The sequence below is a fragment of the Chelonoidis abingdonii genome, chromosome 3 (assembly GCF_003597395.2).
Source record: "Chelonoidis abingdonii isolate Lonesome George chromosome 3, CheloAbing_2.0, whole genome shotgun sequence".
NCBI classification, from domain to species: domain Eukaryota; kingdom Metazoa; phylum Chordata; order Testudines; family Testudinidae; genus Chelonoidis; species Chelonoidis abingdonii.
Window position 1 is genome coordinate 126,149,414 of NC_133771.1, and position 27,991 is coordinate 126,177,404.

General features: G+C 41.7%; 1 protein-coding gene across 1 annotated transcript; it reads left to right on the top strand.

Moving 5' to 3' along the window:
* On the top strand, positions 1–27,130 carry LOC116832459 (solute carrier family 22 member 2-like). The gene is made up of 11 exons (XM_032793194.2): positions 1–1,040; positions 9,815–9,918; positions 11,158–11,312; positions 15,445–15,613; positions 16,701–16,815; positions 17,447–17,553; positions 19,883–20,097; positions 20,593–20,701; positions 22,580–22,692; positions 24,718–24,817; positions 26,767–27,130. The coding sequence occupies exons 1-11, from the start codon at positions 624–626 to the stop codon at positions 26,855–26,857; spliced, it is 1,695 nt and encodes a 564-aa protein (XP_032649085.1). The 5' UTR covers positions 1–623; the 3' UTR covers positions 26,858–27,130.
* The last annotated feature ends 861 nt before the right edge of the window (positions 27,131–27,991 follow it).

A 27,991-nucleotide genomic window follows, 5' to 3' on the forward strand; every position in this document is an offset into this window, starting at 1 on the left:
GCCCACTACAAAGCTCAGCTTCAGAGGTGGGATCTGTTTTTTTCCTTTTCTCTATTGAATCACATTTTAAATATCCCTTGCAAAGCCTGTTCCTGACAGGCACTATTCAGGAGTCTGCTGCCTAGCACTGGCAACCTTTACATTTTTCATTCTCACACCCATACTAATAAATGTATTCTGTTAAAAATATTGTTGAGTACCCTGCCTAAATCAAGGTAATAAGGCGCAAGCGAGGGAAGGATACCTTTCAAAGTACCTTAATAAGGATCTGGGTAATTAATGACAAATTACTTTTTTATTAGCCCTGTTAATTTTTTTTGTGAGCAAACTTGTCCCTCCTACCCCACTTGCTACCCACCCCAAGAAGAAGAATCTATTTTAGGGGATCTGGTGGGGGTCAAATAGCAATTCCCCATGCTTCATGAGTGAGCCTAGGCTTGATTTCAAATTTAACTTAAAAAATAAAGCTTGCAATACCCAGCTTAATAATTTATAAAGTAGCTCTTTGACTTTTGGTCAAATGTTTTATTGCTAGTTAAGCAGCTTTGCTGCCAACAAAATACATAGCAGTGTTGGGAAGAGAAACCAGGTTAGTTACTATAAGTGAGTTGCCATATGCAAAAATGCCAACCTTGGATGACATTCTAGAGCATATTGGGGATTTTGACTTGTTCCAGAAACAAGTCTTTTTTGTCTTATGCTTCGTGTCTGCTGCCTTCAGCCCTATTTACGTGGGTGTCGTCTTCCTGGGGTTCACTCCTGAACACCGCTGTCTCAGTCCTGGAGTTGCTGAGATGAGCAGCCGATGTGGCTGGAGTCTAGAAGAGGAGCTGAATTACACTGTTCCAGAGCAGGGAAGACATGGGGAGTCTTTCTCTAGTCAGTGCAGGAGATACGACGTGGACTGGAACACAACTGGCCTCAGCTGCATAAACCCCTTAGAAAACTCCACCGGTTATGGCAACAGGAGTAGTATCCCTCTTACCCCTTGTCAGGATGGCTGGGTTTATGATTCTTCAGGATCATCCATTGTGACTGAGGTAAAAATGAATACTTTCCTCTTCCTTCCCATTCCCTGGGTTACCAACTAGTTGAGGGCAGACAAAGGTTTAAATTTAACAGAAGTGATTTTATTTAAGAGGAGACTCCTCATAATGGAATATATTGACTACTCCGGTCTGTTTGATTGCATAACCTGTATTTCGTTTTTTGTTCTGAAGTGCTGTATAGAATTGTTTGTGCTGTTGATAGGCTCTTGCGTTCAACCAGGGAGCTACTTACACTTCACAAATAGGTAAATGGATCCGCGTGTAAGTTGAGCTCAATCTTATGCAAAGCTTTTAATTGCATGAGCACTCCCATGGAAGAGTACGTACATGCATTTCAAACTTGAAATGGAAACCAAGAGTACCACATAAGGTGTCGTGTGCAATAAGTTCCACACAAGTGGATTCCTACAACCACACAGTGCTCACTGTAGGATCGGGGTCTAAATCTTAGCTTTTGAGGGGGAAAAATTTAAGATCTATCCTTGACAAATGTGAAACACCTTTTAAGTTCATTAGATTGGATCAAAGATGAGATTAAATGGCTACGTATGGGAAAAAGATAATGCACAATCCCTCTAAAAGACACCATTTATTAGTCAACCAAATTGGAAATAAATCATAGAAAATTTAAGCATATATTATAAAATAACCAGTACTTCCAAGGAGGTCAGACTAGACGATCATAATGGTCCCTTCTGACCTTAAAGTCTGACTCTGAGTGGGCACCTGGCCAAACGAGCCAATGGAAAGGCTTGAACTTTTTAAAATTGGGGGAAAAATTTGCCCATTGTCAGTCTCTAGTGGTTCTCCGGGAGAGAAGGGACAAAGTAGCTATGCTGTAAAAGCTTGGACCAAGTATGAAAAATCATCAAATCAAATGATACCTAGAAACTACTCATTTAAAACCCCTGATATGTACAGTAAGTACATTGGGAAGTGTCTTATGAAGACGCTACTAGGTTTATCTTTGTTTGTTTATTTCGTTATGGCTTGTGGACTCCTCTGTGCTAACCCCAAATGCTTTTGTTTTTCTTGTAATCTTTAAGCTGGATTTCAAGAAAGTTATTCTTGATGTTTAATTTTTATAAGAGGGTTTTTTAAATCTAGCAATAATTTCAGCTTTTAAATGTATTTTTTCTTTTTGTTTTTAAGAACAGGATTGGATTTTGTGTCCTAACAGGTTTGTGCACATGTTTAATTAGCTGGTGGCAACAGTTGATTTCCTTTGTTTTCTTCTCAGCTCTTCACTAGGAAGGGGGGGGAGGGCTTGAGGGTACCCCCCAGGAAAGAATTCTCAAGTGTGCCTTCCTGGTCTCTCAAAGGGGTTTTTGCACTTGGGTGGTGGCAGCATCTACACATCAAGGTCAGAAAGAAGCTGTAATCTTAAAAGATTAATACAAGCCTGGAGTGGCCAGTATTAATTTTTAGAATCCATGTGGGCCCCCACCTTCCCCACTCGAAGTGCCAGAGTGGGGAATCAGCCTTGACAGAGTCAGTGGAGGGACTGGAGCACATGTTTAGGTACTATGAGCGCATTAAGCTGCGGAGGAGGCAGGCAACTGAATTTGGCCTGTGCATTGTTTCCCCGTTCAACATCATATACAATGATGACATTTATAGGCGACAAATGGATGGATCATTGTGGTCAGGTCATTGTCCAGGAGAAAGGATGGAGTGTCCTTGTGAGCTGGAAGTGGAAGAAGGCTGCTTTTGTCACTGATGCTATCTGGTCATAGCCACACAATGATAAGTCAAATGGAACCCCAAGGCTTTGTGGCACTTTGACCATTGAGTGGGTTAGAGTCAAGGCCTTGGTTCTTCTGGGCATTTCATCATTCCAAGTAGCAACACTTTGGTCTTGTCCAGGCTGCCGCCCTTCATTCCGGGAGCTGATCTCATAGGCATTTTGACCTCTTTGTAGTGTGGTATTGTTCGTGTCAGTAGAAAATGACAGTAGAGAGTTATCGGCATATTGTTAGGGCTCCATGGCCATCTCTCCAAGTGGTCTCATGTAGAAGCTGAAATTGTGGGTTCCCAGGGGGAGAGCTCTTGAGGAAGAGAAGTAGTTACCCATCATCACTCTGAGCTGTGCTGGAGGGGAATAATTGAAGCTATTGTAATGCTGTGCCATCTGTTCCCATTACGTCAGGTAGGCAGGTGAACATGTAATCACTGCCTTTAGGGAAATGTCCTACGTTGCTGAAATTGAAGAGGTGCTACTTTTAGAATCCTTGTAACTGCAGACAATATGTCTTTCTTCACTCCTTATATGGCAATCTGATCTATGTGAGTGGGCTCCCGTGCCTCTGACTGCAGTGGGACTCTGTGCAGGGATCAGATGGTGGGATGAGGGCACATTGCTACAAAGACAAATGTCACCTGTTGAAGTGCAGTTGATAAGAATGAACGAACTAAAAGAAATTGAAGGATTTACTGCCTGGATTAGACTAATGATTGAGCTACTTGAAGAGAATTGGATTTAGTGGGATGTATTTTTAAAACATTTTAATTTTTTTTGTAGCAACAAAACATATGAACCATAAGGGGGGAAACAAAGGGTTGTTTTTTTCTTTTTTTCTTTTTTTTAAAAAAAAATGGAAACTTCCTTCCCTTTAGATATTCAGAAAATCTCCACATCTTAATTGTGGATACTTTTTGATTTCTGACACTAATTTTCCCGTGCTTAAAAGAATTATCTTCATATGAACACTACACAAAAGTGTGTGTGTATTCTTCAGATTCCAGTAAATTGACAACAGTTTTGTAGATTTACTGACGAAATACATTGTTTCCATTTTCTAGTTGTAAAATTGTTCTGAAACCTTGTTCATTAAAGGTTTTGGTTTGTGGCAGTTGCCAGTAAAAACAACTCAATCACTTATTACAGCCAAGACAAACTTTAACTGCTGTACAATACGTCAGTTCAGCTTGGACATTGGAACTGCTTTTAATTTGACAAAAACTAGCAACTTGATCCAGATGGCTGTTTCCTATGAGTCATTCCACCGCTTGCACTGAGGACAGGCAGAATCAACCTCGTCTTAACATTTCACCCACAATCCAGCACTTCTTGTAGTCTGACCTTCTCCTTCCCTTGTCTTTCTCTTTAGCATCCTGGTGCTGTCCTGTTTTTCTTTCCATCCCCCTTTCTCTCTCCTTCCTGCTTTTGCTGCTCCCTTCATTTCCAGGTTCAGGGTTTCAGTGTGTCTAGTGCTGCACAGGGCTCCTCATGCTTTTTCCATGATGCTTCGCTCAGAAGTGATCATCTGTATGCTCCTCCTCTGGAGCAGGCACCAACCAGCCCAATTGCTGCTGATGATTTTAGTGAGCGATAGTGCTGTTGTACATTCCCATTGACTGACTGGGTGTCAGGCCCAGGGACCCACGTCAAGCCACACTGCCGTGGTGGTTCCCCACATTCTTGTTCCTGGCAGCAAACTCAAGGGCCCATATAGAAACGGTTCCTAAAGGGGATCCTTTATTTAAGGCCCTGCAGCACAGATGCAGCTGTGTTTAGTAAACAGTTTGTGCCATTCTCATCCAACAACAAACATGGCTGAGTTGTATCCACACAAACTCTTGGCACAACATAACCACATGCCAGACAAGGTAGCGTATCCACACTGTCTAACTGTGTTCACTTTGGTGCATTCTGGGAAAACATGGCTAGCTTTCCCATAGCACCTCTGCAGGAGATTGAGCACCTAGAGAATCTATAGATATAGCAGCAGCGTGTGGGGGCTGGTCTGAACAACCACACAGGGTATGTCTACACTGCCAATAAAAACCTGCAGCTGTCCCATCCCAGCTGACTCAGGTTCCCGGGGCTCAGGCTGCGAGGATGTTCAATTGCAGTGTAGACCTCTGTGCTTGGATTGCAGCCTGAGCTCTGGGACTTCCCACTTTGCAGGGTCCAAAAGCCCAGGCTCCAGGCCGAGCCCAGAAGTCTACACTGCAGTTCAACAGCTTTGCAGCCCAAGCCCCAGGAGCCTGAGTCAGCTGGCACAGGCCTGGCACAGGCGTCTAACGGCAGAGTAGACCTACCCACAGAGAGCTGGAAAGAAAGAGGGCCAGCTAAAGCAGTTACGTGCGCATGGCCATGAGCGTGCTATCTCCACAGCAAAATAACAGGAAGACAATCACGTGCCAGTCTAGACCTATCTCAAGGACAAAACAGGGCAACTGCCACAGTTTCTAACAATGTTCACGACACGGTGTGGACACACACCATGTTACACTAACAGGTTACACGCGTGTTAAAAGTTGTCGACAAGGTCTAAAATGGGAAATTGGTGCTTAATGCCCTATAATAGTTCAGTTATAAAATGTGTGGAAGCTATACTGCTGAAGTCCTGTGTATTGGAAATAACTATGGCTGTCGATTAACTGCAGTGAACTGACGCGATTAACTAAAAAAAAAAATCATGATTGTAAAAGTTAATTGCGATTAATTGTGGTTTTAGTCACACTGTTAAACAATATAATACCAATTGAAATTTATTAAATATTTTGGATATTTTTCTACATTTTCATGTATACTGTATTCTTTGTTATAATTGAAATCAGTTTATATTTTGATTACAAATATTTGCACTGTAAAAATTATAAAAAATATTTTTCAATTCACCTCATAAAGTACTGTAGTGCAATCTTTGTCGTTTAAGTGCAACTTACAAATGTAGATTTTTTTTTTGTTACATAACTGCACTCAAAACCAAAACAACATCAAACTTCAGAGCCTAAAAGTACAGTCAGTCCTATTTCTTGTTCAGCCAGTTGCTAAGAGAAACAAGTTTGTTTACATTTACAGGAGATACTGCTGCCCTCTTATTTACAATGTCACCAGAAAGTGAGAGCAGGCATTTGCATGGCACTTTTGTAGTTGGCACTACAAGGTATTTATGTATTTAAAATGTGTTAATTAAATTTGTGACTGACAATTCTCCCCCAAGGAGTTATGTCCCTTACTCTATTTTACCCACATTCAGCAATATATTCAGGGGCGGCTCTGTTTTTTGCTGCCCCAAGCACGGCAGTTAGGCGGTCTTTGGCGGCACGCAGATTCGGCGGACTTTCTGTGGGTGATCTGATGGTCCCGCGCCTTCAGCACCTTCCAGCGAATTGCTGCCGAAGCAGAGGTGGACATCCTGCAGAAATGCCGCTGAAGGCCGCCTGACTCCCGCCCTCACAGCAACTGCCATGCCACCCCCTGCGGCTTGCCGCCCTACGCACGTGCTTGCTGTGCTGGTGTCTGGAGCTGCCCCTGCATATATTTCATGTTATAGCAGTCTCGGAAGATGACCCAGCACATGTTGTTGTTCATTTTAAGAACACTTTCACTGCAGATTTCACAAAACACAAAAGTTACCAATATGAGACTTCTAAAAATAGCTACAGCACTTGACTCAAGCTTTAAGAATCTGAAGAGCCTTCTAAAATCAGAGAAGGATGAGGTGTGGAACATGTTTTGGCGGTCTTAAAAGAGCAACACTCTGATGCAGAAATTGCAGAACTCGAACCACCAAAAAAGAAAACCAACCTTCTGCTGGTAACTGCTGACTCAGATGATGAAAATGAACATGCGTTGGTCTGCACTGCTTTGGATTGTTATCGAGCAGAACCCATCATCAGCATGGACACATGTCCCCTGGAATGGTGGTTGAAGCATGAAGGGACGTATGAATCTTTAACACATCTGGTACGTAAATATCTTGCGACACCGGCTACAACAGTGCAATGCGAATGCCTGTTCTTACTTTCAGGTGACATTGTGTAAAAAAAAAAAAAAAAAGGCAAAAAAAAAAGCAGGCAGCATTATCTCCTGGAAATGTAAACAAATTTGTGTGTCTGAGTGATTGGCTGAACAAGAAGTAGGACTGAGTGGATTTGGCTCTAAAATTTTACATTGTTTTGTTTTTGAATGCAGGTTTTTTTGGTACATAATTCTAAATTTGTAAGTTCAACTTTCATGATAGAGATTGCACTACAGTACTTGTAGTAGGTGAATTGAAAAATGCTATTTCTTTTTTTTACGGTGCAAATACTTTTAATGAAAATAAATATAAAGTGAGCACTGTACACTTTTTATTCTGTGTTGTAATTGAAATCAATATATTTAAAAATGTGGAAAACATCCAAAATATTTAAATAAATGGTATTCTTCTCTTGTTTAACAATGCGATTAATTTTTTAATCACTTGACAGGCTTAGAAATAACAGGTGCATATTGGGCAATATTGTGTGCTTTGAGGAAACACCCATTCATAGGTACATGCTAAGTGATAAAAGTTGTACTAATTTTTAGTGAGTAAGAAAATTGTCTTAAGGGACCTTGTCAGATTAAATTTAGCCCAAAACATCTTGTGGTTTTTTTTTAAAAAGCATCTAAAATAAAAACTTTCCTTTATTTTATTTTAAAAAGTGTGTCTAAGGATAAATCTTTGTATTGAGATGGATGTAAGTATCCAAATGACAGGAGGTAATGTTGGTGAGGGAATGACCCATGTTAAGCCTCTTAGCATGACTAGTCTGAAATCAACAGGCATTGCAGGTGTTCGGCTTTTCTGAAAATCAAACCACTTATTTAAGTGTCTAAATGTGGATTTGGGTGTGTGAAGTTCAACAGTCAATTCTGAACATTTTGCCCCAAATGTACCTTGTGTTGAAGAGCTCTGTACACACAGACAGGTTCCCTTATGAATAAAAATTTCTGAGTATTTTACCTTCATATTTACTATCATCTGCAACAGACTTTTTGTTAACTTGTAATTATTTGTATTGTCTCTATAGCAGCAGCTGAAGGACAAAGGAAAAGCATAGGTCCAGTGTGCCAAGGTTTATAAAAGTGACCGTTGATCCTGGGTGTCTCAATGACCCCTTTACAGGTCAAAGTAGGTGCTCACAACTGTTTTGAAAATTGGGGTCTTCTGAGGCATCTCAAGTTGGGACTCAAAAACTGAGACGTAACAATCAATCCCTTTTGGAAATCTTGATCAAACTAGGAACACTTTTCTATTTGCATTAAATTTGTTAAAGATCTTGCATTGAATAGCTTTTCAAAGCCTGTCAGAACATTTCTATAACAGTGTAAATCTGCATTATAAAAAGTTTCCACAGATAGAACTATAGTCCTTACTTTTAGACTTTTTTTAAAGTAAACAAAAATTCATTTAAAAATCCTGTACTTCTTGTCAATCATTATTATAGGTCTGTTAGACTTTACTTCCAGATTACTTATGTATCTGTTAGGCATTTGGAGCAGTCAGGTGCCTCAGTTTTATTGCAGAGTCAGCTCTCTTGCACCACATAGGAGTTCTGCTGTCAATTTTAAAGCGAAGTCGGGTCCCGGTGAAGGTGCGCTGTTAATATTTGCTTTTTTCCATTGGAATCGCCTCTACTGGCAAGAACTAAATTAATTGCCTCCCGCAGTGCTGAGTCCAACACTTCTTCATAGAAGGAGAAACAGACAAAATTTTTGTTTAAAAACCTGCCAATAGTAACTTTCTTCACCTTAAACATTTCTTATATTTAAATATCTTTGAAAAGAACAGTAGGTTCTCAGCAACTGGCCTGCTGCCAATCGGACTGGGAGAGCCTCCCTGCTTTGGAGTCAGAATGGGCACCTCAGTCTGAAGTTTTTTAGAGGGTTTGGATAAGGATCCCCATTGCTGTCCACAACTTCCAGCGTGGTTGCAACAAGGGTCCTAGCTCCTTCCTTTCAGCCCTCGCTTGGCTGTCCAGCAATGGATCTGGAAAAAAGTCACAGGTAACACAGGAGCAGCACCAGGCTTTGTCCCATGCTAATCCCTATAACCAGAAATACAGTAGCACAGGAGTAAACACATCTTGGTGTGTGGATTGAAAATACATAGCTTTAACTAACCTAACCCCAGCAGGAAGGAAAGGGATATACAGCCGGATATACATCCTTTAACTGCACATGCCTCCCCCAACATAACCAGTATTTCTTTATGAAACACTTTCTAAACTATGCTCAAAACCCAAGAATGAGTAACCAATATCTAACAGGGTTGATTCTGGATAGCACTTGGATAGGGACAATCCTGCTTTGGATTTCCAAAGCCCCCACAGTGTCTTGCTAGGCCTGAACACAGTCTTCAAGCTCTGAGGACCTCTCTTCTTGGGCTTCTTACAGCAAATTCCAAACTGTTCCTGCTCAGAGTGCATAGTATTTTAAGACAGATGCTCTCAAACTGTGGCCCAGCAGAGGTCACGTGGTGATTGCTGCTTTTTATAGGCATCTAGAATCTTCATTGCAAAGAAAATTCTACACCCTGTTAGAGCAGCTGAATCGTGTCTGGGTCCATAGCTGCCAGCCCCCAGTGGAAGCTGCCAAAGGGACCAGAATTGCCTGCATGTCTATGTCCAAGTACATAGTAGTCAACTATGATTATACAATGCCTAGCACAAGAGAGTCCTAATCCTGGTTGGGGCTTTTGGGTGATATTCTAATACTGAGCAACAGGTGTGGTTTCCCCCCACTATCATCCATATTTCTCTAGTCATACAAGATGTAGATGCATGGGAAATACAGGTGATATCAGCAGAATTATCCAGGGGCCTAGTCTTGTATGCCTATCTCTAACCACTTCTGGGATTCTGGGATCCTTAAAATGCAGGATCAACCCTGGAATAGAATGTTGTTTTAATAAGGCTAAAGTGGTTGTTGATATCAACCAGTTTCTAGTTTTAAGAAGTGGATATATCCACTGAGTTTCCCGTCTAACTGTGATATGCCTTTTCAGTTTAACCTGGTGTGTGAGGACTCCTGGAAGGTGGATCTCTTTCAGTCCTGCGTGAATGCTGGCTTTTTGTTGGGCTCGGTATATGTTGGCTACATAGCAGACAGGTATGTGTGGGATATTAAAACGTAGCTGATATTCCTAATCAATGTTTAGCAGTTAAAAATAAACAAATGTAGTGGCAGATCCATCTGACTAACAGCATGCTTATGTGCCTTTCAGTGAATGAACCACCCCTAAGTCTCTCCGTCTTAAAAAAACATATCAAAGACTCTGAGATTTCTATGAGTTTTTGTAGCTGTGGATCTTTCCTGATCCCTCAAGTTTCCTCCCTGCAGTGCTCATGTGCTCGTCAGTATATTTCACAATGATAACATGCAAAAAACCCAGACACCGTTTATGAACATATTGATTGTTAACAAAAGCCAGGAAACTCTGAGTTGGAGTTGTCATTCTGTCTTTCTGTGGTATGAATTGCAATTTTGATATGAAAACATCCTGTTTCCTTTTGTTAAAGATTTGCTTATCAAGAAATAATAGTCAGAGATTGCCAAATAGATACAATATCAATGCAAATACGAGACATGAGTGATTTTCATAACTGCAGCACTGTGTGTTCAGAACTAGGGTATGAAGTCATTGTAGACTCCCATTGAGATTAAGGATATACCACTGGCTCTGGGTACAGGAAGGGCACGTCGTGTTATAACCATTAGAATCATTTTTCCAGTCACTGGAAAAAGATGTGCCCACATTCCTAACAATGTATTCCCCTCCACCCATGCCTCCACTCCCCCTCCAAATTGCTTTGCATTGCAAGCTCCACTGGCCTTATCATGTGAGTTCTCTACATGTGAAACTTCAATTCATGTCAATGGAAGATTTGAACATTCATGGTTTGCAGGATTGGGCCCTTTGTATGTAAATTAGTTACTTAGGCACTTCAAAAGAAACTGCAGAGTAATTATATTCATCTGCAGGTATCTTTCCTTCATATTTAATAACACAGACTCTAATTCCAAAAATAGACAGGAAGGGATACCTTTATCAGCTATATGTATTAATGTGGGCCTGTTGTTCACTTATCATTTGGGATACTTGGTTTCATCCAAACTGCTCAAAAGCATTTATGGAATTACAAAGCAATGGAGAAGTTAACCCAAATGGTAGGTGAGGACTAGGCCCCCATTAACACCACAGAAATGTAGTTCTGTAATATTAATGTGGGTTGATTCTTCCAATAGACAAATGTTTGGATTTTCTAAATGCTACATGGAGCTTATAACAGTTTACTTTGGTGTGTGTCTGTATTTTGATCTTGTACTTGTAATTCTTTTTCCATGCAGGTTTGGCCGTAAACTTTGCCTTATAGTGACAATTCTTGTAAGTGCCACCTCTGGAGTTCTTGTGGCCTTCGCACCGAGCTACCTTTGGATGATGATCTTTCGCTTCCTACAAGGACTGGTCAGCAAGGGCAGCTGGGCAGCAGGCTACATCCTGAGTAAGACTAGTGCTTTCCCTGGGAGTAATATTGGTGACGGGAGATGAAGGGAAAACTGGCAATTCATTGGACAAAATGCAAACTGGAAAGCAGAAAAGGGCCCTTTGCTGCCTTTTGAAAGTATATATGACTTGCTCAGAGATTGTTTCCCCCCTGCTTATTAGCTTACATTAGAGAGATCCATTTCTCTCTCCTCAGATCCCAATGTCTTTGGCAGATCAGAATAGTGATGTCAAATGAGGCTGTTACCTGAGATGCAGTTCCCAGTCCCCAGTAACAAGAAAGGGAAAGGTGCAGCAGCTTGGTGGGACATCCCTATTCAGCCTCCCGTGCTCTCTAAACAGAGTGAAAGGAGGGAGTGGTAAAGGAGGACTGTGAGGAAACAAACAACTTTGAGGAATCTTTGTACATAAAGGAGCAGTAAATGGCAAACCGAGGCTTTACATCTTAAACAATAACTCCTCCCTTGGTTTTCACACCTCTACTGCTAGAACAGGGCCCTGACTGAACTAACCTCGTTATCTCTAGCTTGCTTGCTAGCATATATATACCTGCCCCTGGAAATTTCCACTACCTGCGTCTGACGAAGTGGGTATTCACCCACGAAAGCTCACGCTCAAAAACATCTGTAGTCTATAAGGTGCCACAGGATTCTCTGCTGCTTTTTCAAGTACAGTAGATACTTACCAAGAAAAAGAGAAGTTATTTTGGCGCTCTTTGATAGTGCATGCTCATTTGAATGGAAAATGTATCGAGGGTGGGAAGGCAATAAAGAGGTCACATGCAGAGCCAGATTAACCCATCGCTGGGTCCTAGGCAAACATACACTTCTGGGCCCCAACTTCTAACGGAATCACAGCAAACAGTCGTAAGGTACACTCACCATGGCCAGGCTGTGGATCTGCTGGACCGGCTGCTTGTCCTGCTGCTGCTTGTGGCACTACTCACCAGGATGGGGGTGGATGGGAAATCTGAGCCAGGCTGCAACCCCATGCACCAGGTTGCAATGCCACCCACTCAATGAGTGGCAGGTCTACATTAGAGAGCTACATGGTGCAGCTGCATCAGTGCAGCAGTAGCGCATCTGGGGAAGACACTATTTTCCGACAGAGAGCATCTCTCCTGGCAGCATAATTACTCCACTTCTGTGAGAGGCGGAAGCTGTGTCAGTGGGAGAGTGTCATAGACTCATAGACTCGTAGGTCAGAAGGGACCAATATGATCATTAGTCTGACCTCCTGTGCAAAGCAGGCCACAAACCCTACCCATCCACTTTTATAACAACCCCTAACCATGACTGAGTTATTGAAGTCCTCAAAATTGTGGTTTGAAGACCTCAAGCTGCAGAGAATCCACCAGCAAGTGACCCATGCCCCACGCTGCAGAGGAAGCGAAAAACCTCCAGGCCCCTGCCAATCCGCCCTGGAGGAAAATCCCTCCTGACCCCAAATATGGCGATCAGCTGAACCCTGAGCATGTGGGCAAAGCTCACCAGCCAGCACAAAACAGAAGAATTCTCTGCAGTAACTCAGATCCCATCCCATCCAACATCCCTCACAGACCATTGAGGGTCAGATAATCCAAGATCAATTGCCCAAATTAAACTATCCCATCATATCATCCCCTCCATATACTTATCAAGCTTAGTCTTAAAGCCAGATAAGTCTTTTGCCCCCACTACTTCCCTACTTGCCAACATAGCGCCAGTGCACACAGTGCTTAGGTCGATCTAACTTGCATTGCTGGGGGGGTGGAGCTTTCTCACACTCCTGAGTGATGTAAGTTAGATTGACTTTAGAGGTAGTGTAGACTTGCCCAGTGAATTTTTTTCCATTTATGCAAAAATCTGCATTGGTTAAAAAAAACAAACAAACCCATCACTTCCTCCCCAAGTTAGGCAAATGAGGCATATGCCCAGAACCCAATGTGTTAATCCAGCCCTGCTCAAATAGTAACGGTGTCACTCTGATTATATCACTCTACATTGATCCAGCATTAGTTTGGTTTTTTGTTTGTTTATTTCAGTGGTCCCCAATGCAGTGCCCATGGGCGCCATGGCACCTGCCGGGGCATTTATGTGCGCCCACCTAGTGCCCAGCAGGGGAGAGAAGCGGCAGCCCCGCGCCTGCCGGGGACAGAACTCCGGGGCTGCAGACTGCGGGCGCCGGTGTTCTCTGTCCCTGGCAGGCACAGGATTGCAGTTTCTCTCTGGCTTCTCCGGGGCTGCAGGTGCCGGCGTTCTCTGTTCCTGGCAGGCGCGGGGCTGCGGCTTCTCTCCAGCTTCTCTGAGGCTGCAGGCTGTGGGCGCCGGTGTTCTGTCCCCAGCAGGTGCTGGGCCATGGCTTCTCTCCGGCGTGAAGCTGCAGCCCCACCCCTGCTGGGGACAGCAAATTCCAGGGCTGCAGGTGCTGCTGTTCTCGGTCCTTGGCAGGCACGGGGCCGTGGCTTAAGCCGGAGAGAAGCCATGGCTCCATGCCTGCCGAGGACAGAAAACTCCAGGGCTGCAGGCTTTGTTCTATGTTAAAGTGAGAATAATAAATATATTTGGATCAGCAGTTCAACAATGTTTTTTTACTTTTTTTAAAATAAATAAGATGAAAACTGTTCGATATTTATTTTGTAAAAACTCCTTAATTTTTCTTACAGGTAGATAAAAAAGAGCAATTGCTGAATAATTTAATACCTTTTACATGTAAAATTACCCTTTTTATCTTATGGATTCATATATTATGTAATAGTAAATAAGATTTTTTTGTATTATTTAATGTACAAATACAAAATAAGTCTTGAAAAATTGTTGGCACCCGCCATACTCTTCTGAAAACATGAATATGCTACTGGCCACAAAAAGGTTGGGGACCACTGGTTTATATGGTCTGTTAAGTATAGTTCGCTGTTGCCCAAGGTGCTAAAGGTGCCATTAGGGATCCCTTAGGTGTTGCAGAATTTAGATTTTGTTTTTAAAATATCAACTCTTCTCCTTTCCAGTTGCAAAGAAAATCTTTCAAATGCTACATGGCTTAAGCATTCTGTCTTCCTGAATCTGTAAAGTGGACCGTTCTTAAACAATAGCTCTCAGTGGGGTGAACTGCCTCGTTCACATCAGTGGAGTGAAGGTGACAAAAACTGAAATGCCAACCTTTTAAACTATTATACTGCTAAACGTAGCAGAAACATCAAGCTAATGTAGTTATCCAGAAGTATGAGATGAAGAAAATTCATGTATCAACTAGTCCTCTGTATGTGTATATGTATATGTGTGTAATATTAAAAAAAAATAATTGTTCTAGTGATTTGAGTATTAAATCCATGAGTGGAACAGCTTCCCCCCCCAACTTCACATAAGTCATACAATGAAGGATTATTACCTCTTTGCACAATATGATCCTTCAGTTATACATTATGGGAACTTTATTTAGGATAGTGTTTTACTGTACAGTAAAATATCCCATGTAAATTTTGGTGATCGTGTTTCACTTAAGCATGGAATGCTATAACAGAAAATAAGATTTAAGCACAGTACCATCAGGAAGAACATAATTACTGACCTCAATGATCTAATAAAAATAAAATTTCATAAGCAAATTAAGCTTGGTCTACAAATATCAAAGGATTTGTGTTAAGACTTTACGCAAAAATCTAGAACAGGGGTCGGCAACCTTTTAGCAGTGATGTGCCGAGTCTTCATTTATTCACTCTAATTTAGGTTTTTGCATGCCAGTAATACTTTTTAATGTTTTTTAGAAGGTCTCTTTCTATAAGTCTGTAATATATAACTAAATTATTGTTGTATATAAAGTAAATAAGACTTTAAAAGTGTTTAAGAAGCTTCATTTAAAATTAAATTAAAAAGAAAGAGCACCTGACCGGTGGCCAGGACCCGGGCAGTGTGAGTGCCACTGAAAATCAGCTTGCATGCTGCCTTTGGCACACATGCCAGAGGTTGCCTACCCCGATCTAGAATTTTTAAGAAATGTTCTTCAGGGAATTAGTGTTTGCCTCTAGACTCCCTGAAAAGAATCTATACCTCCTGAAATGCTTGAAACTCCTTGTTTCTGGAGTAGGGTTTCTTGGTTCTTCCATCAGTTTTCCTTCTGCTTTTGAACAGTCACTTGTATTATATTCATTTCAGTCACAGAAGTTGTTGGCCCAAGCCATAGGAAGACAGTGGGAATTCTCTATCAAGCGGCCTTTTCAGTTGGACTTCTCCTGCTCGATGGCGTTGCTTATGCTATTCCTCACTGGAGATGGTTGCAGCTTACTGTTACTCTACCATGCTTCCTCTTCTTGCTCTATTACTGGTAAGCACTTTCATTTACCTCAACAGAAGATTTAGAATGGTATTTCCCTCCAGCCAAGCGAGAGGATCAAGAGCTGTGGGAGGATATCATATACTGATTGCGTGTACATTACTCTGGATAATGCAAACAGCAGATCTACACCAACCAAGAGTGGGAATAGTCTCCTTTAATGTTCAGTCCTTGGTTGTATTATAGCATGCAGATCTTGTCTAAGGTATTCTTAGGAATCAAACTTCTGTTATGTTATGCTGTTAGTGGATTATTTTAAAAAGAAAATTGGATGTAAAATAATGACACAAGAAATTGAATTTTATATATGCATCAACTGAACATTTGTTTAAAGGGAAATTTATTAAATAATTTAAGGCCATAATTTGACTGACATCACCTTGAAATGGTGGTTAATTAGTGGTCACTGTCCAATGGCTAAGTATTTTTATTTAAAGTGGTTTGTTGCACAGACTTTAAAAAAAATTACACTATATTTTGCGGCACAACCAAAAGTAATAGGTTCCTCTTCAGTAGATCATTCTGATGTATTGTTTAAAAGAATTAACTTGTGTCATTTTGGTTTCACTCTTTTCTTTTTATGAGCACTTGGGTCATGAAGAGTCGTCTGCCCAGAGTGGGGATTATGGGGGATAGAGTTTTGTTTTCTTCCTATATCTATTTTGTGAGTTTTATTTGACATGAGTAAATGGAATGAGAGTTCCAGTGCTTTTAGAGGGGGTGTGTGTGTGTGTGTCTCTCTCTCTCTCTCTCTCGTCTGGTGATGGTATTGTTGGAAAATGGCTCCTCAAGAGGAGTCATCAGATGGGTAAATTGATTGAGCAAGTGGTGTCAATGTTCTTATAGCAAAGTTTTCATATTATTTATTGTTTTATCATGTGTGTTCATCTCCAGTAAAACTGAGCTACTGCCAAGGCTGCTCCTCTAACTTCATCTTGCAGCACGGCAAACTGTTCTTTTCTTGAAAAGCTGAAAATAGTGTCACTGTTCAACAGAAGTACTGTCTCCATAGCTTAGATTCAGTGTGGATGGACCATTTTGTTTTCTGTATGGCAGCATCTGCTTGCTTGAATTACAGGTGTCTGCCTGAGTCTCCAAGGTGGCTGATATCTCAGAAGCAAAATGACAAGGCCATGAAGATTGTGGATTATATTGCCAAAAAGAATGGGAAAAAGCTGCCTGCTTGTTTTCAGGTGTGCTTGAGATTTTATGCTTGTAGGTGAACATTATAAAAGTTTTTTCTATGATGCTTTCCACCTGAGGAGTTCTACATGCTGGTAAATATCAGAGTTAACCTCTCAGTCCCAGCTGGATAACTATTATTCCCCATTGCACATATAAGGAAGCTGGTGCAAGGAGAGATTCAGACGCTTGCCCCATGTCATCAGGAGGTTTGAAACAAGGCCAGGAATATACCCCAGGTGTCAGTGCTGTGCCAAGGTTCTTGTGTATTCCAGAGCTGAAACATTTTGCACTGCAATGCTGCTGATTCATGACCTGTTCAGCTAAGACTAAAGAAAAAGGAAACGTATTTAGAATCCTGGAGAAATTACTTAGGAAACACCAAATCAAATAGTTAAGGAACAGCTAAAACTGTTGAAGTGAAGTTAAAGAATTCCCTCATTATCATTGTGATCCTTCTCCTCCCTATCCTATGCAAGAATCACAATGGAATGTGCATTTCCCAGGAAGCTTTTGAGTATTGTATTAAGTAACATATCTAATATGATTTACACAAGCCCCTCCCTTCCTGTTTGCTTTAACATAATCAATTTCTCTCACCCAGTTTAGCCCTTAATTAACAATGCACTGGTTCTTCTGTAGAAAATTAACCTTGAAGAGGAAGATGGGGAAAATCTGAGTCCTTCATTCATGGACCTTGTCAGGACACCTCAGATAAGGAAACACACATTCATTTTGATGTATAACTGGTAAGTCTTAAGACAACTTTAATTTTTTTATTACAAAGCATAAAAGTTCCAGTTTTGTCTTACCCCTATTTCCTGCACTCAGAACTCAGTTTTTCCATGCTCCAGACTTTCTTCCTCCTTTGTCTTCCTGTACTGCTGGGGAGGTTTCTCAGTTACTCTCAGTCCCGTCAGGGGAGATCACTGAAATAGTACGAGCTAGCATTCTTAACTGTGGTTTTAGTTTAGCTCCATTGCCATGATGACCTCTTGTGTCTGGTCACCAATGGATGAATTATGGGGCCACAAGAGGACTTCTCTACACACAGAGATGTTACACTTGGTCCCCACTCCATCAGTTTAAGAGCACATTATGTCTATATAGACAAGTGCTTCAGTCAACTGTAAAAAGGCAAAAACTGGTATCAATTATCCCCAAATTGAATAGGGGTAAGAACTGGGGTGGCCTAAATTGGTGCAGGCTCAATCAGGTGGGTAAAGGTTGACTGCAATGCACTGGCTCAACTGGCTCAATGTCAGGTCTGATAGTTGCACCCTATGTCCCCAGTGTGACCCTCCCCCCATGGTATCTGCCATACCCAGAGATGTCTCTCTATCCCAGGCCTGACTTTAGCCAGGGGATGGGGAGCTATTGGGGAAAGTGTGATGGAGGGAGTTGCTGTGAAGTGAGAGGTAACCAAGGAATACCGTGGGGGAAGGGTCCCTCATCTGAGGACTGAGGTTCACTGGCTGAAGGAGCCATCTTACTTGAATCAATGTAAAGCAGCCGTGGTGTGGACACATTCAGTTTTATTTTTTTATAATAGAGATATACTTATGTCCTAGAACTGGAAGGGACTCCAAAGGGTCATCGAGTCCAGCCCCCTGCCTTCACTAGCAGGACCAAGTACTGATTTTGCCCCAGATCCCTAAGTGCAGGGGCAGCTCCAGGAACCAGCATGCCAAGCGTGTGACTGGGGCAGCAAGCCATGGGGGGGCGCTCTGCCGGTCGCTGCGAGGCCAGCAGGCAGATTGCCTTCGGTGACATGCCTGCGGAGGGTCCACTGGTCCCGTGGCTTCGGTGGACCTCCCGCAGGCGTGCCACCAAATTCGCAGGACCAGGGACCTCCCGCAGGCAAGCCGCTGAAGGCAGCCTGCCTGCCGTGCTTGGGGCGGCAAAATACCTAGAGCTGCCCCTGCCAAAGTGGCCCCCTCAAGGACTGAACTCCCAACTTTGGGTTTAGCAGGCCAATGCTCAAACCACTGAGCTGTCCCTGGTGGTGGAACTATTGATGTAAAGCCAAAGTGGTATAGACAAAGCCAAAGTTACTCCACTGGCTTTGCCTGTAGCCCATAGTCACCAATCAGCTTCTAGGAATCTCTGTAGATCTGCTGGTGCTGACCCCCAAGCACAAACAAATCCACGTTGCCATGACAGAATTTCCTAGTCTTAGAGCTTGTTTATGTGGTGTGCTACTGTGCAGCAAGCCAGAGTGTGACAGTACAGTGCACCAGCTTTCCATGCAGTAACTCGCCATGTGGACACTGCTACAGTGCAGTGAAAGACTTGCACTAAGCCACGCTCCTGGCATTTCAGCGCACTGTAGTAGTTCCCCATGGGATGTTACTGTATGGCAAGCTGAAGTGTTGTTGTAGATTCACACCTTGGGTTTCCACACAGTAACTTGCTATGCGGACAAGCTCTTAACATCTTCCTTATGTGAAACAGTTTTTGGTAAATTTATCTTTTGAGGCAAGACGAGAATGTTAATACAAGCATTTGACCAGGAGAATTTGCCTACCTTGTGAACTCACTCCCCAGGTCATGGTCAATTTGTTCTCAACTAAGAGCTCTTTTCAACCATATAAGCTGTTAAGAGGAGTTATTTAGAAAACTAATTGCTCATCCAACTGCCCATCTGAGTCTCCGTTATGTCTGATGGTGAGGATGCAGAGGGCAGAATGGGCTCTTGCCAAAGGACTATTCCTTCAGTGATCATAAGCCTATAATTGTAACTCAGAGCTAGAAGTATGAGTAGGCCGGAAGCTTTTTTAGCCTTAGTGTATGATACCATTAATATTGCCTACCCAATTTATATTCAACACTTAGTTCCTGAACTACCACATTATTTTATGGGCTGTACACTCTACGTCTAGTTTCTGCATGCCAGCATTAATTGCTACTCTTCTTCTCTCAGGCTTTCATCTACCCTGTTGAGTAAATTAGAGCTGAAGTTGGTTTCATTGACCTAATTGTGGTTCACAAGGTTTGTTTATATGCATTCCAAGAGGAAATAGGGCTCTGTTCTTTGACTAAATCTCTTAAGAAGAATGGACTCTGTTCTCTGCCTAGGTTGGCCAGCTCTCTTCTGTACCAGGGGCTCATCATGCACATGGCAATGGCTGGTGGGAACATGTATCTGGATTTCTTCTATTCTGCCCTTGTTGAATTTCCAGCTGCCTTCATTATCCTTCTCACAATCAATCGCATTGGCCGTCGCTATCCCTGGGCTGTGGCAACTCTGGTGGCAGGGGCTGCCTGTCTCATTATGGCTTTAATCCCTGAAGGTGAGTTGTCAGAGGTTTCAGTAGTTTACCTTCTCAGTGTTACCTCCTGGGGACCTCCATTAATCTCTCGCTATAGTCTAGGTTTGAACGTTTGCAAAAGCACATCTGTGATTGTAACCTGTGACCCTGACAAGTGCTGGAGATTTTCCTTGCACCCCCAGCTCCCGCTCTCAGAAGTGAGATGGAGTAAATGAAGGTCTACATTTTTGCAGACATCAGAATTAATAGGAAATATCTTGGGGAAATAGGGTACTGTACGTAACTTTGCGAATCACATTTAACAATAACCCACGTGGTGCTGATTTGTTTTAATCTGCTGCTTTGTGCAATTAAACAATAGCAGTTCCTTCGAACTAATACAATTCAAGTACTACAGGATTATTGGATTCCACTAAAAATAACATTGTTTCATTAGATAACCCCAGCCCACCCAATCACCATTGGCCCCAAAACCTCCAGAAAACATTGTAAGTGAAATAACGGTTTCCTCTGCAGATATCCACTGGCTAAAAGTGACTGTAGGTTGCATTGGGAGAATGGGAATTACAATGTCTTTCGAAATGGTTTGCTTTGTAAACACTGAACTGTATCCAACATTTTTGAGGTGAGTGCATTGTCTGGGACCAGCACGATGTGAAAGGCAGCTATTGAAACTGATGGATATGTTGTATTTTGTATTGACTTAACGATTAGTACAGAAATGCTCCAGAATTATAGATCTACTGATATCTAAAGAACATTATGCAAATGGATTACTTAGAAAATTGAGTAAAAGACAAGTTAATGCAGGAACATACCATTTCTTTACAACTTCTCCTTATACATTGTACTGCAAATGGAACGTGCAGAGCTGGATTAAAGCAAGATTCTTGTCCTTCAAATCCAGAGGTCGAAAGGGGCTAGAGACAATAATGAATCAGTGAGAAATGGAGAGTCTGTTGGGTGTCTGGGAGAGGAGGAAGATAGAAGTAGCATAAGTGTATTTGAGGAGGGGAGCAACATTGAGGAGGACTGGGAAGAATCTGGGCTGGTTGAAGTTTTGGAAGCCCCAGTGTGTTGGTGGATTGGGGCACCTTTTGGTATTAAAGGGAAGTGATGAATTCTCCATCCTTTGAAGTCTTCAAATCAAGACTGGATGCATTTCTGGAGATATTCTTTAGCCAAACACAAGTTACTGGGCTCAACACAGCGGTAACTGGATGAAATTTAAGAGTCAGTGATATACAAAGTAGATGATCTAATGGTCTTGTCTTAAAATCTATGAAACTATTAATCTACTCCTAAACACTGGCTTTGTCTAGCAGTTTTATAAGTGGATTTTAGGTGCATGCATTCATCACTTAAAAAATAAAATAAAAAGACCCTGAAAGAATCTAAATTTAGCCCATACTACCTAGAAACTACTAGATTCCCATAAACTCATTTGAAACCTGTATAAAGATCATTCTGCCTATAAGCTCTACTTAGGAAGCTACTGAAGGCTTGTTTGTTTGTTTGTTTTTTATGGGCATATACATTAGGCAGACCTTTGAATATTTCCCTACATGACCAGTTATTTAAAATAATGTAGCTAATATTTTCAAAGTTCTGTTGTATCTGATGGGAGGTTCTAATCGGACACTGAGCCTGATTCTCTGCTACATTGAGGTTTATTACAGTAGTGCTTAAGGGCCAATCAAGAGTAGAGCCCCAGTGTGCTAGGCACTCTACAAACACAGAGTAGTAGATGGTCCCTGCCCTGAAAAGTTTACGATTTAAACAGAGAGGATAGAAACAGTGGGTGAGAGGGGTAACTTCATGACATTTTTATGTTGGGGGGGGGGAAGGGATCAGCTAAATGGGAAGGGAAGTGGGGGAGGGAGGGCAGAACAGATCAGAAGAAAGTAAGGAGGGGCAGGTGCTGAGTGAAACTGAGACAGGGATGGGGAGGGGTGGTGTAGACATCCAATCAGCACAAGGCAGAGAGCCCACAGGAAACTGTAGAAAGTTCTCTGAATCTCAGGGAATCACTTACTCACACTTATGCAAAATAGGAGTAAACCTTCCCATGGCTCTTGGTAGGGTTATAGTGTCATTCACACATATGTAGCATGAGTTCATGAGGAGCAAGGCAGGAGAGACTCAGGACTTTTGATTCTATTTTGGTATTTTATTATGGTTAGGCTGCTGAGACCACAGCCTATTGTGCTGACCAATATTCTCATTGTTTCCTTGTACTCCCCCCATCTGTCGTCTCGTGTCTCATGCTTAGATTGTAAACTCTTTGGGGCAGGGACGTTTGTTCTGTTTATACAGTGTCTAGTGCAATGGAGTCCAGGTTCATGCCTGGGCTTTGAGGCACAGCAGTAATGCAAATAGTTAATCATCACAATTTTATGGCAGGATGTATTCCGTACCAGCTCAGTATTTTGATCAACTCTGCTCCAGCTACAGAACTTTTTCAGATCAATATAATGCAATAATTGTTTTGCTGTTAAATCAGGAACCTTGGTGTAATGGTCTGCTCTTCCTTGTGTGATGTTGGTGGGATACTAGCCCCGTTCATTGTCTACAGGCTGGCAGAGATCTGGCATGAGCTGCCACTTATAGTTTTTGGTAAGTATTTTCTTACCTTCTTGTGGAGTGTTCCTCAGGTGTATTAACCATGCCTCAATTGTCATGACAAAGAAATCTGAGAAACTGATTTCAAATCTAGGAGAAACAATATTTTTTTTTCTCTTCACAAAACCTTCAACTCACAATAAACCAATAGTTCGCTTCTGAGTTGTGTATGTAGTCAGAGTCTGCTTCCATATTATATTTATGGTTTCTTATGTGCTTTTTTTAAAAAAAGCTGCAAACTAGCAGATGTTGCTTTGACAAATTTAAGAGGATTGTGAAATTTACCAAAATACAGATCACATTTCAGTTTAACGATATTCATGTGAGTCATTTTCTTACTTCTGTGGTTTGGTCTCTGTCTTGAGACAAGATGATGTAACTTCAAACAGTGCCTGTCGGGTATATTTTATGGATTATTAAGGATGTTGCAGACTTCAGTCTTGTCAATATTCTCTTTTTTGGCCAGACAACCATGTAATCATCTTTTTTAAAAAGACTATAGACTGGTAAGCAGCCTTCTTCAAAACAGGCTGAAACTTCCTGGAGATTAGTCAATCTAAACTTTAGGCCAGATACTGCAAAATTCCAGTCTTTGGGCTAGTGCGTTATTGCTAGAAGACTATCTTTGAAGGCAATACATTATTTTTAATAAAGAGCATATTTATATTATTTACAAGGGACTTCATAATACATACATTTTAGACTGGGGCTTATGAAGTTGGTAACCAGGAACTTAATGAGTGAGAGAGGAACTGTAATTTTGAAAATCTTATTCTCATGGTGACGAGACACCCAGTACATTTTGTCTCATACAGACATACCAACTGCCATTTGTCAAATATGTCTTTCCAACCTGATAGATACCATTATAGTCTGTAGCTTTATAATTAAATGTTACTACCTATAATTATCTCAGTAATGCTACAATGAGACCGCTGAAAAGCTGTGAACCTACCTTGTGTGCAAAAATTCTGTGTCTGTTAAAATAGATAGCTAAGGGTTAATGTTTCTTTTACTTGTAAAGGGTTAACAAAGGGAACCAAACACCTGACCAGAGGACCAATCAGGAAACTGGATTTTTCAGTCAGGGAGGGAATTTTTGGGGTCTGAGTCTTTTGTCTGTCTCTCAGCTATGAGAAGGTTCTTTCTATCTTCTAATCTTCTGTTTCCAAATTGTAAGTACAGGTAGAAAAACAATATAGGCTTTTATGTTGTTTTGGTTGTATTTACATGTGTGTAGTGCTGGAATGTTTCAAATTGGATATCTTTTGAATCAGACTGTTTATTCATATTTTTCTTATAAGCAATAGCCTGTATGTCATCTTGATACAGAGAATATTTTGATGTCTTTTTTTTCTTTCTTTTTTTTTATATAAAGCTTTCTTTTTAAGACTTGTTTGAGTTTTTCTCTCTGGTGGCTAAGGAACGAAGGGGAGGGGAATCCTCTTTGTGTAGATCTACGGAGCGTAAGCTCTGCAGCACCAGGGAATTGGTGGAGGGGGAAGAGAGAGAGAATCATTTCTGTTTCCTTGTATTTGGGGTTTGTCTCTATGTGGAATAGAGGAGACATGCTTCTTGGTATTGTGATGTAAAGAGATTGCATCAGTTACTCTCAGGTTAGCCCAGAGAGGAAAGTCTGGGTGAGGAGAGAGAGGGAAGGGAAGTGGGTTATTTCCCTTTGTTGTGAGACTCAGAGTCTCTGAGTCTTGGGTCCCCAGGGAAAGTTTGGGGACAGAGCGAGGCAGGCGCTGTAATTCCTGTCTGGTGGCAGCGAGATAAGATCCAAGCTGGTAATTAAGCTTGGAGGTTCATGCTAGGCACCCACATTTTGGACGCTAAGGTTCAGAATTGGGAAAGATGCTTATGATAGTTATATAGACCAAATTCTGGCCCTTTGTCTCTTCTACAAACTTTGTTTTAATTAAATGCAGCAATTATTATTGCAGCCAGATGGCATCAAATGTATCACATGATGTGTGTTGGGTTCTAACTTGGTCTTCTCGTGTATTCAATTTGCAGCTGTGGTTGGTTTCATTGCTGGTGGATTGGTGTTGCTGCTGCCTGAAACCAAAGGGAAAACGTTGCCTGAGACTATTGAAGACGTAGAAAACTTGCATAGGTGAGTCAGGCGGCACATTCAGATTGTTCAAGCTGTTCATGTTTTGAAAAAGAAAAAACTAAAAGAAAAACCTACAGTGTAAATGTACATCCAGTGGCTGTCATTGAAATTATCATGGCGTTTGTGGCGTAGTTACTGCAGTATACTTCTGAGTTCTAGGTATACGAATACTATGTAGATGGTGGCAAAGCTCATTTTGCATTCAGAAGGTAACTGTAGTGTATAACGGTGACCACTGTATTCCTAGTGTTTAATGGAATTTTACACTAGGAATACAGTGTAAAATTAATTTATGAAAAATGTTCAGTTTTGACATCTCCAACAGGTGCATCCATCCTGTCTCTCCTCCCAACATACCACAAAATCATGTGAAATTATTTTTTTTTGCACTTTTATTCCAATGGTGATTTGTCCTAGGACTGGGAAGAAAAACAGGTAGATGGACATTGTGTTCTTAAAACAAAACAAAATACCATGCTGCTTCTAATAATTCCTTATTAAAGCTTATAACAAATAGTTCTACCCATATTTAATGTTTATAAATACTGTAAATATTAAAATAGTGTGATCTATCTACATGTGACTGATGGCAAGATTGTGACCTGGAATTTGCATTATGTGTCTTCTCACTCCCTTGCAATGGCTACACTGATCATGGGTAGCAGCACAGGAAGGAGAGCAGCCTCCAAGGGGCTGTTGCATGCCAACCTGGTGCAAGGGGACAGGATGGAGTAGGGAGTAGGAGCCAGGGCTCTAGCCCTCGAATTTGCTGATGGGTGTAGTTATGCCGGCATGCCAGGGGAAGGATTTTGTGCTAGGTATGGGTTTGGCACAGAGTATAGTTGGGGAAAGGGGTAGGCAGGTTGTAACACTGATCATCTTACTCAAAACCTTTTTCCGCCCAGAGCTATTTTGGGGTTGGCTGACTATCTGCTCTGTCTCCAGAGCACAGCGTGTTAATTTAGGAACCTTCGGCTTTGGTTTGTTGCACTGGGAAAACTCTACTTGCCAGGAATCTGAGAACAGCAAACATGGGCCATTGGTTGGACTTGGATAATAACATGAGTCTCTCAAACTCATTGCATGACTTGACTGAGCAAATGCTGTTTGGTGGGTCGGGGGAGGCTTTTTTCCCGCCCTATAGAATAGAAAAAGATGAGTCCTTGTTATCAGCCACTGAGTGCAGTGATGTCAGGCAGCAATGTTTGTTGAGAGGGGTAGTAAATGTCAAGAGGAATAGACAGCTCATTTTCACAACATCAGAAGTCAGTGACCCGAAGTGCGTATGAGGTTAGATGACCATTGAACCCATGGTGACATCTTAAGAATCAAATTAAATTTACTATACAAGACACCTATATGAAGTAACAGACAGTATGTGGTAAAACTAATATCTGCAGTTTAGCCTGTAAGCTATGCAGTGCGCTATGTTATTGCTGAATGTGTCCCTTCATCTAGGCAAAGTACCTTAGCAAATTACCTAAGTACATGAGTGGTCCCATTGCAATCGATGGGGCTACACACAGGCTAAAAGTTCAGCTTATGCTTGTGTACCTTAGATAAAGCATTAAGTCAACAGTTGGTAGAATGTGCTTGATCATCCAACGAGAACAAAAAAACTGCAGATATTAATCTCAAGTGAATTACAAACAGTGATGCTGAAGTTGAAAATTTTACCCAACAGCCAATATGCTAGTTCAAGTGTCTAAGTGATTTAGGAGCATAAGACCCATTTTCAAAAGTGACTTAAGCACTTAAGAGCCAAATTCCAATTAGTCTCTTACTCCAAACTGCCTAAATCATTTTTGAAAATGAGACTAAAACACTTCTGAAAATGTTGCCATTTTATTCAGCTGATCACTCGTGTTCTATGTTCCTGGGTATTGCATGCTCTTTTCTCACTTCATCATTGTCCTGATTCCCTTTTTGCTTTTGCTTCATCTTTCCAGGCAAGAAAATCCTAGGGAGAAAATTATCTACCTCCACGTGCAAACGCAGGAAGTTGCACGCTCCAAATGTGATCTGTCTTTGGCACAATAATACAAAGAGATTTTAAATAACACACACGGTAGAACCTTGATTCCTTTCATGCACCTCTGATTCCTGGTTCCACATACTTAAAGATTTTTTTCTACTTCATTGTCCAAAAGGCACAGCAAGCTACCAAGTACCTTCTTCCCTCTTACCGTATTATAATGTATTTACATTTTAGGACAGTAGTTTTGAAACTTTTGGTTGCCAGTCAAGTAGACAACACACGTATCTATTCAGATACTTGCACTGCCATCATCTCTGTAGTATCTGAGTACTTATTAATACAGAGATTACTTTAGGGTATGTCTACACTGCAATGAAACCCCAGGGTTAGTAGAACTTGAGTCAGCTGACCCATGTTAAAGAACCCTGGACTTGAAAGTCTACACTGGTTGGTTAGTAATCCTACATTAAGATTTTTATGGGGTTGAACGTGGGCTCTGGCATCCACACTGCAGCACACTGACCCAAGTCAAACCAACCATATCCCAAAGTCCCTACTGCCCTCCTGAAATCTGGCCACTCTAGCCCTTTGACTGTGGTGCACTGTGGGCAAACTTTATTGACCACCCTGTATGCTACAGAAAGTTTGAACGGCTCACCAGCGCAACTTGCCGAGCAGTCATTTTGATTTTTGTGCTCCCAGCTACTGGAGCCAGCAAGATGGAGGAGGTGCCTTTTGACAAGCTTATCCTTTTGCCTTCGCTCCTGTGTCAGGAAAGGGGCAGAGCTTTCATGAGGTGCTGGTGGATATTTCAGTGGTGTTTTCTGTCCCACCAAAGGTACCTGATGGATGATGGATTTCATGATGGAGCAGGAGGAGGCAGAGGAAGAAGAGTACTCTGTCTTGGCAGACCTGCAGTGGCAAATGCTCCTTAGTATAATCAGCGTGTTTGTTGATGCCCCCTATGTACACTGGTGCTTCTGGCATAGCCTGGTGGGATCACATCGTTATGCAGACCTGGAATGACCAGCAGTGGGTCTGGCTTGCTCCTACCCTCCAGTGTAGATGAGGGCACCCTTGCTGGTCCAGAAACAGGTTGCTATAACCATCTGGAAGCTGGCTACCCCAGACTGCTACAGATCTGTTGCCAACCAGTTTGGTGTTGGAAAGATGACTATGAGTAAAGTGCCTCAGGA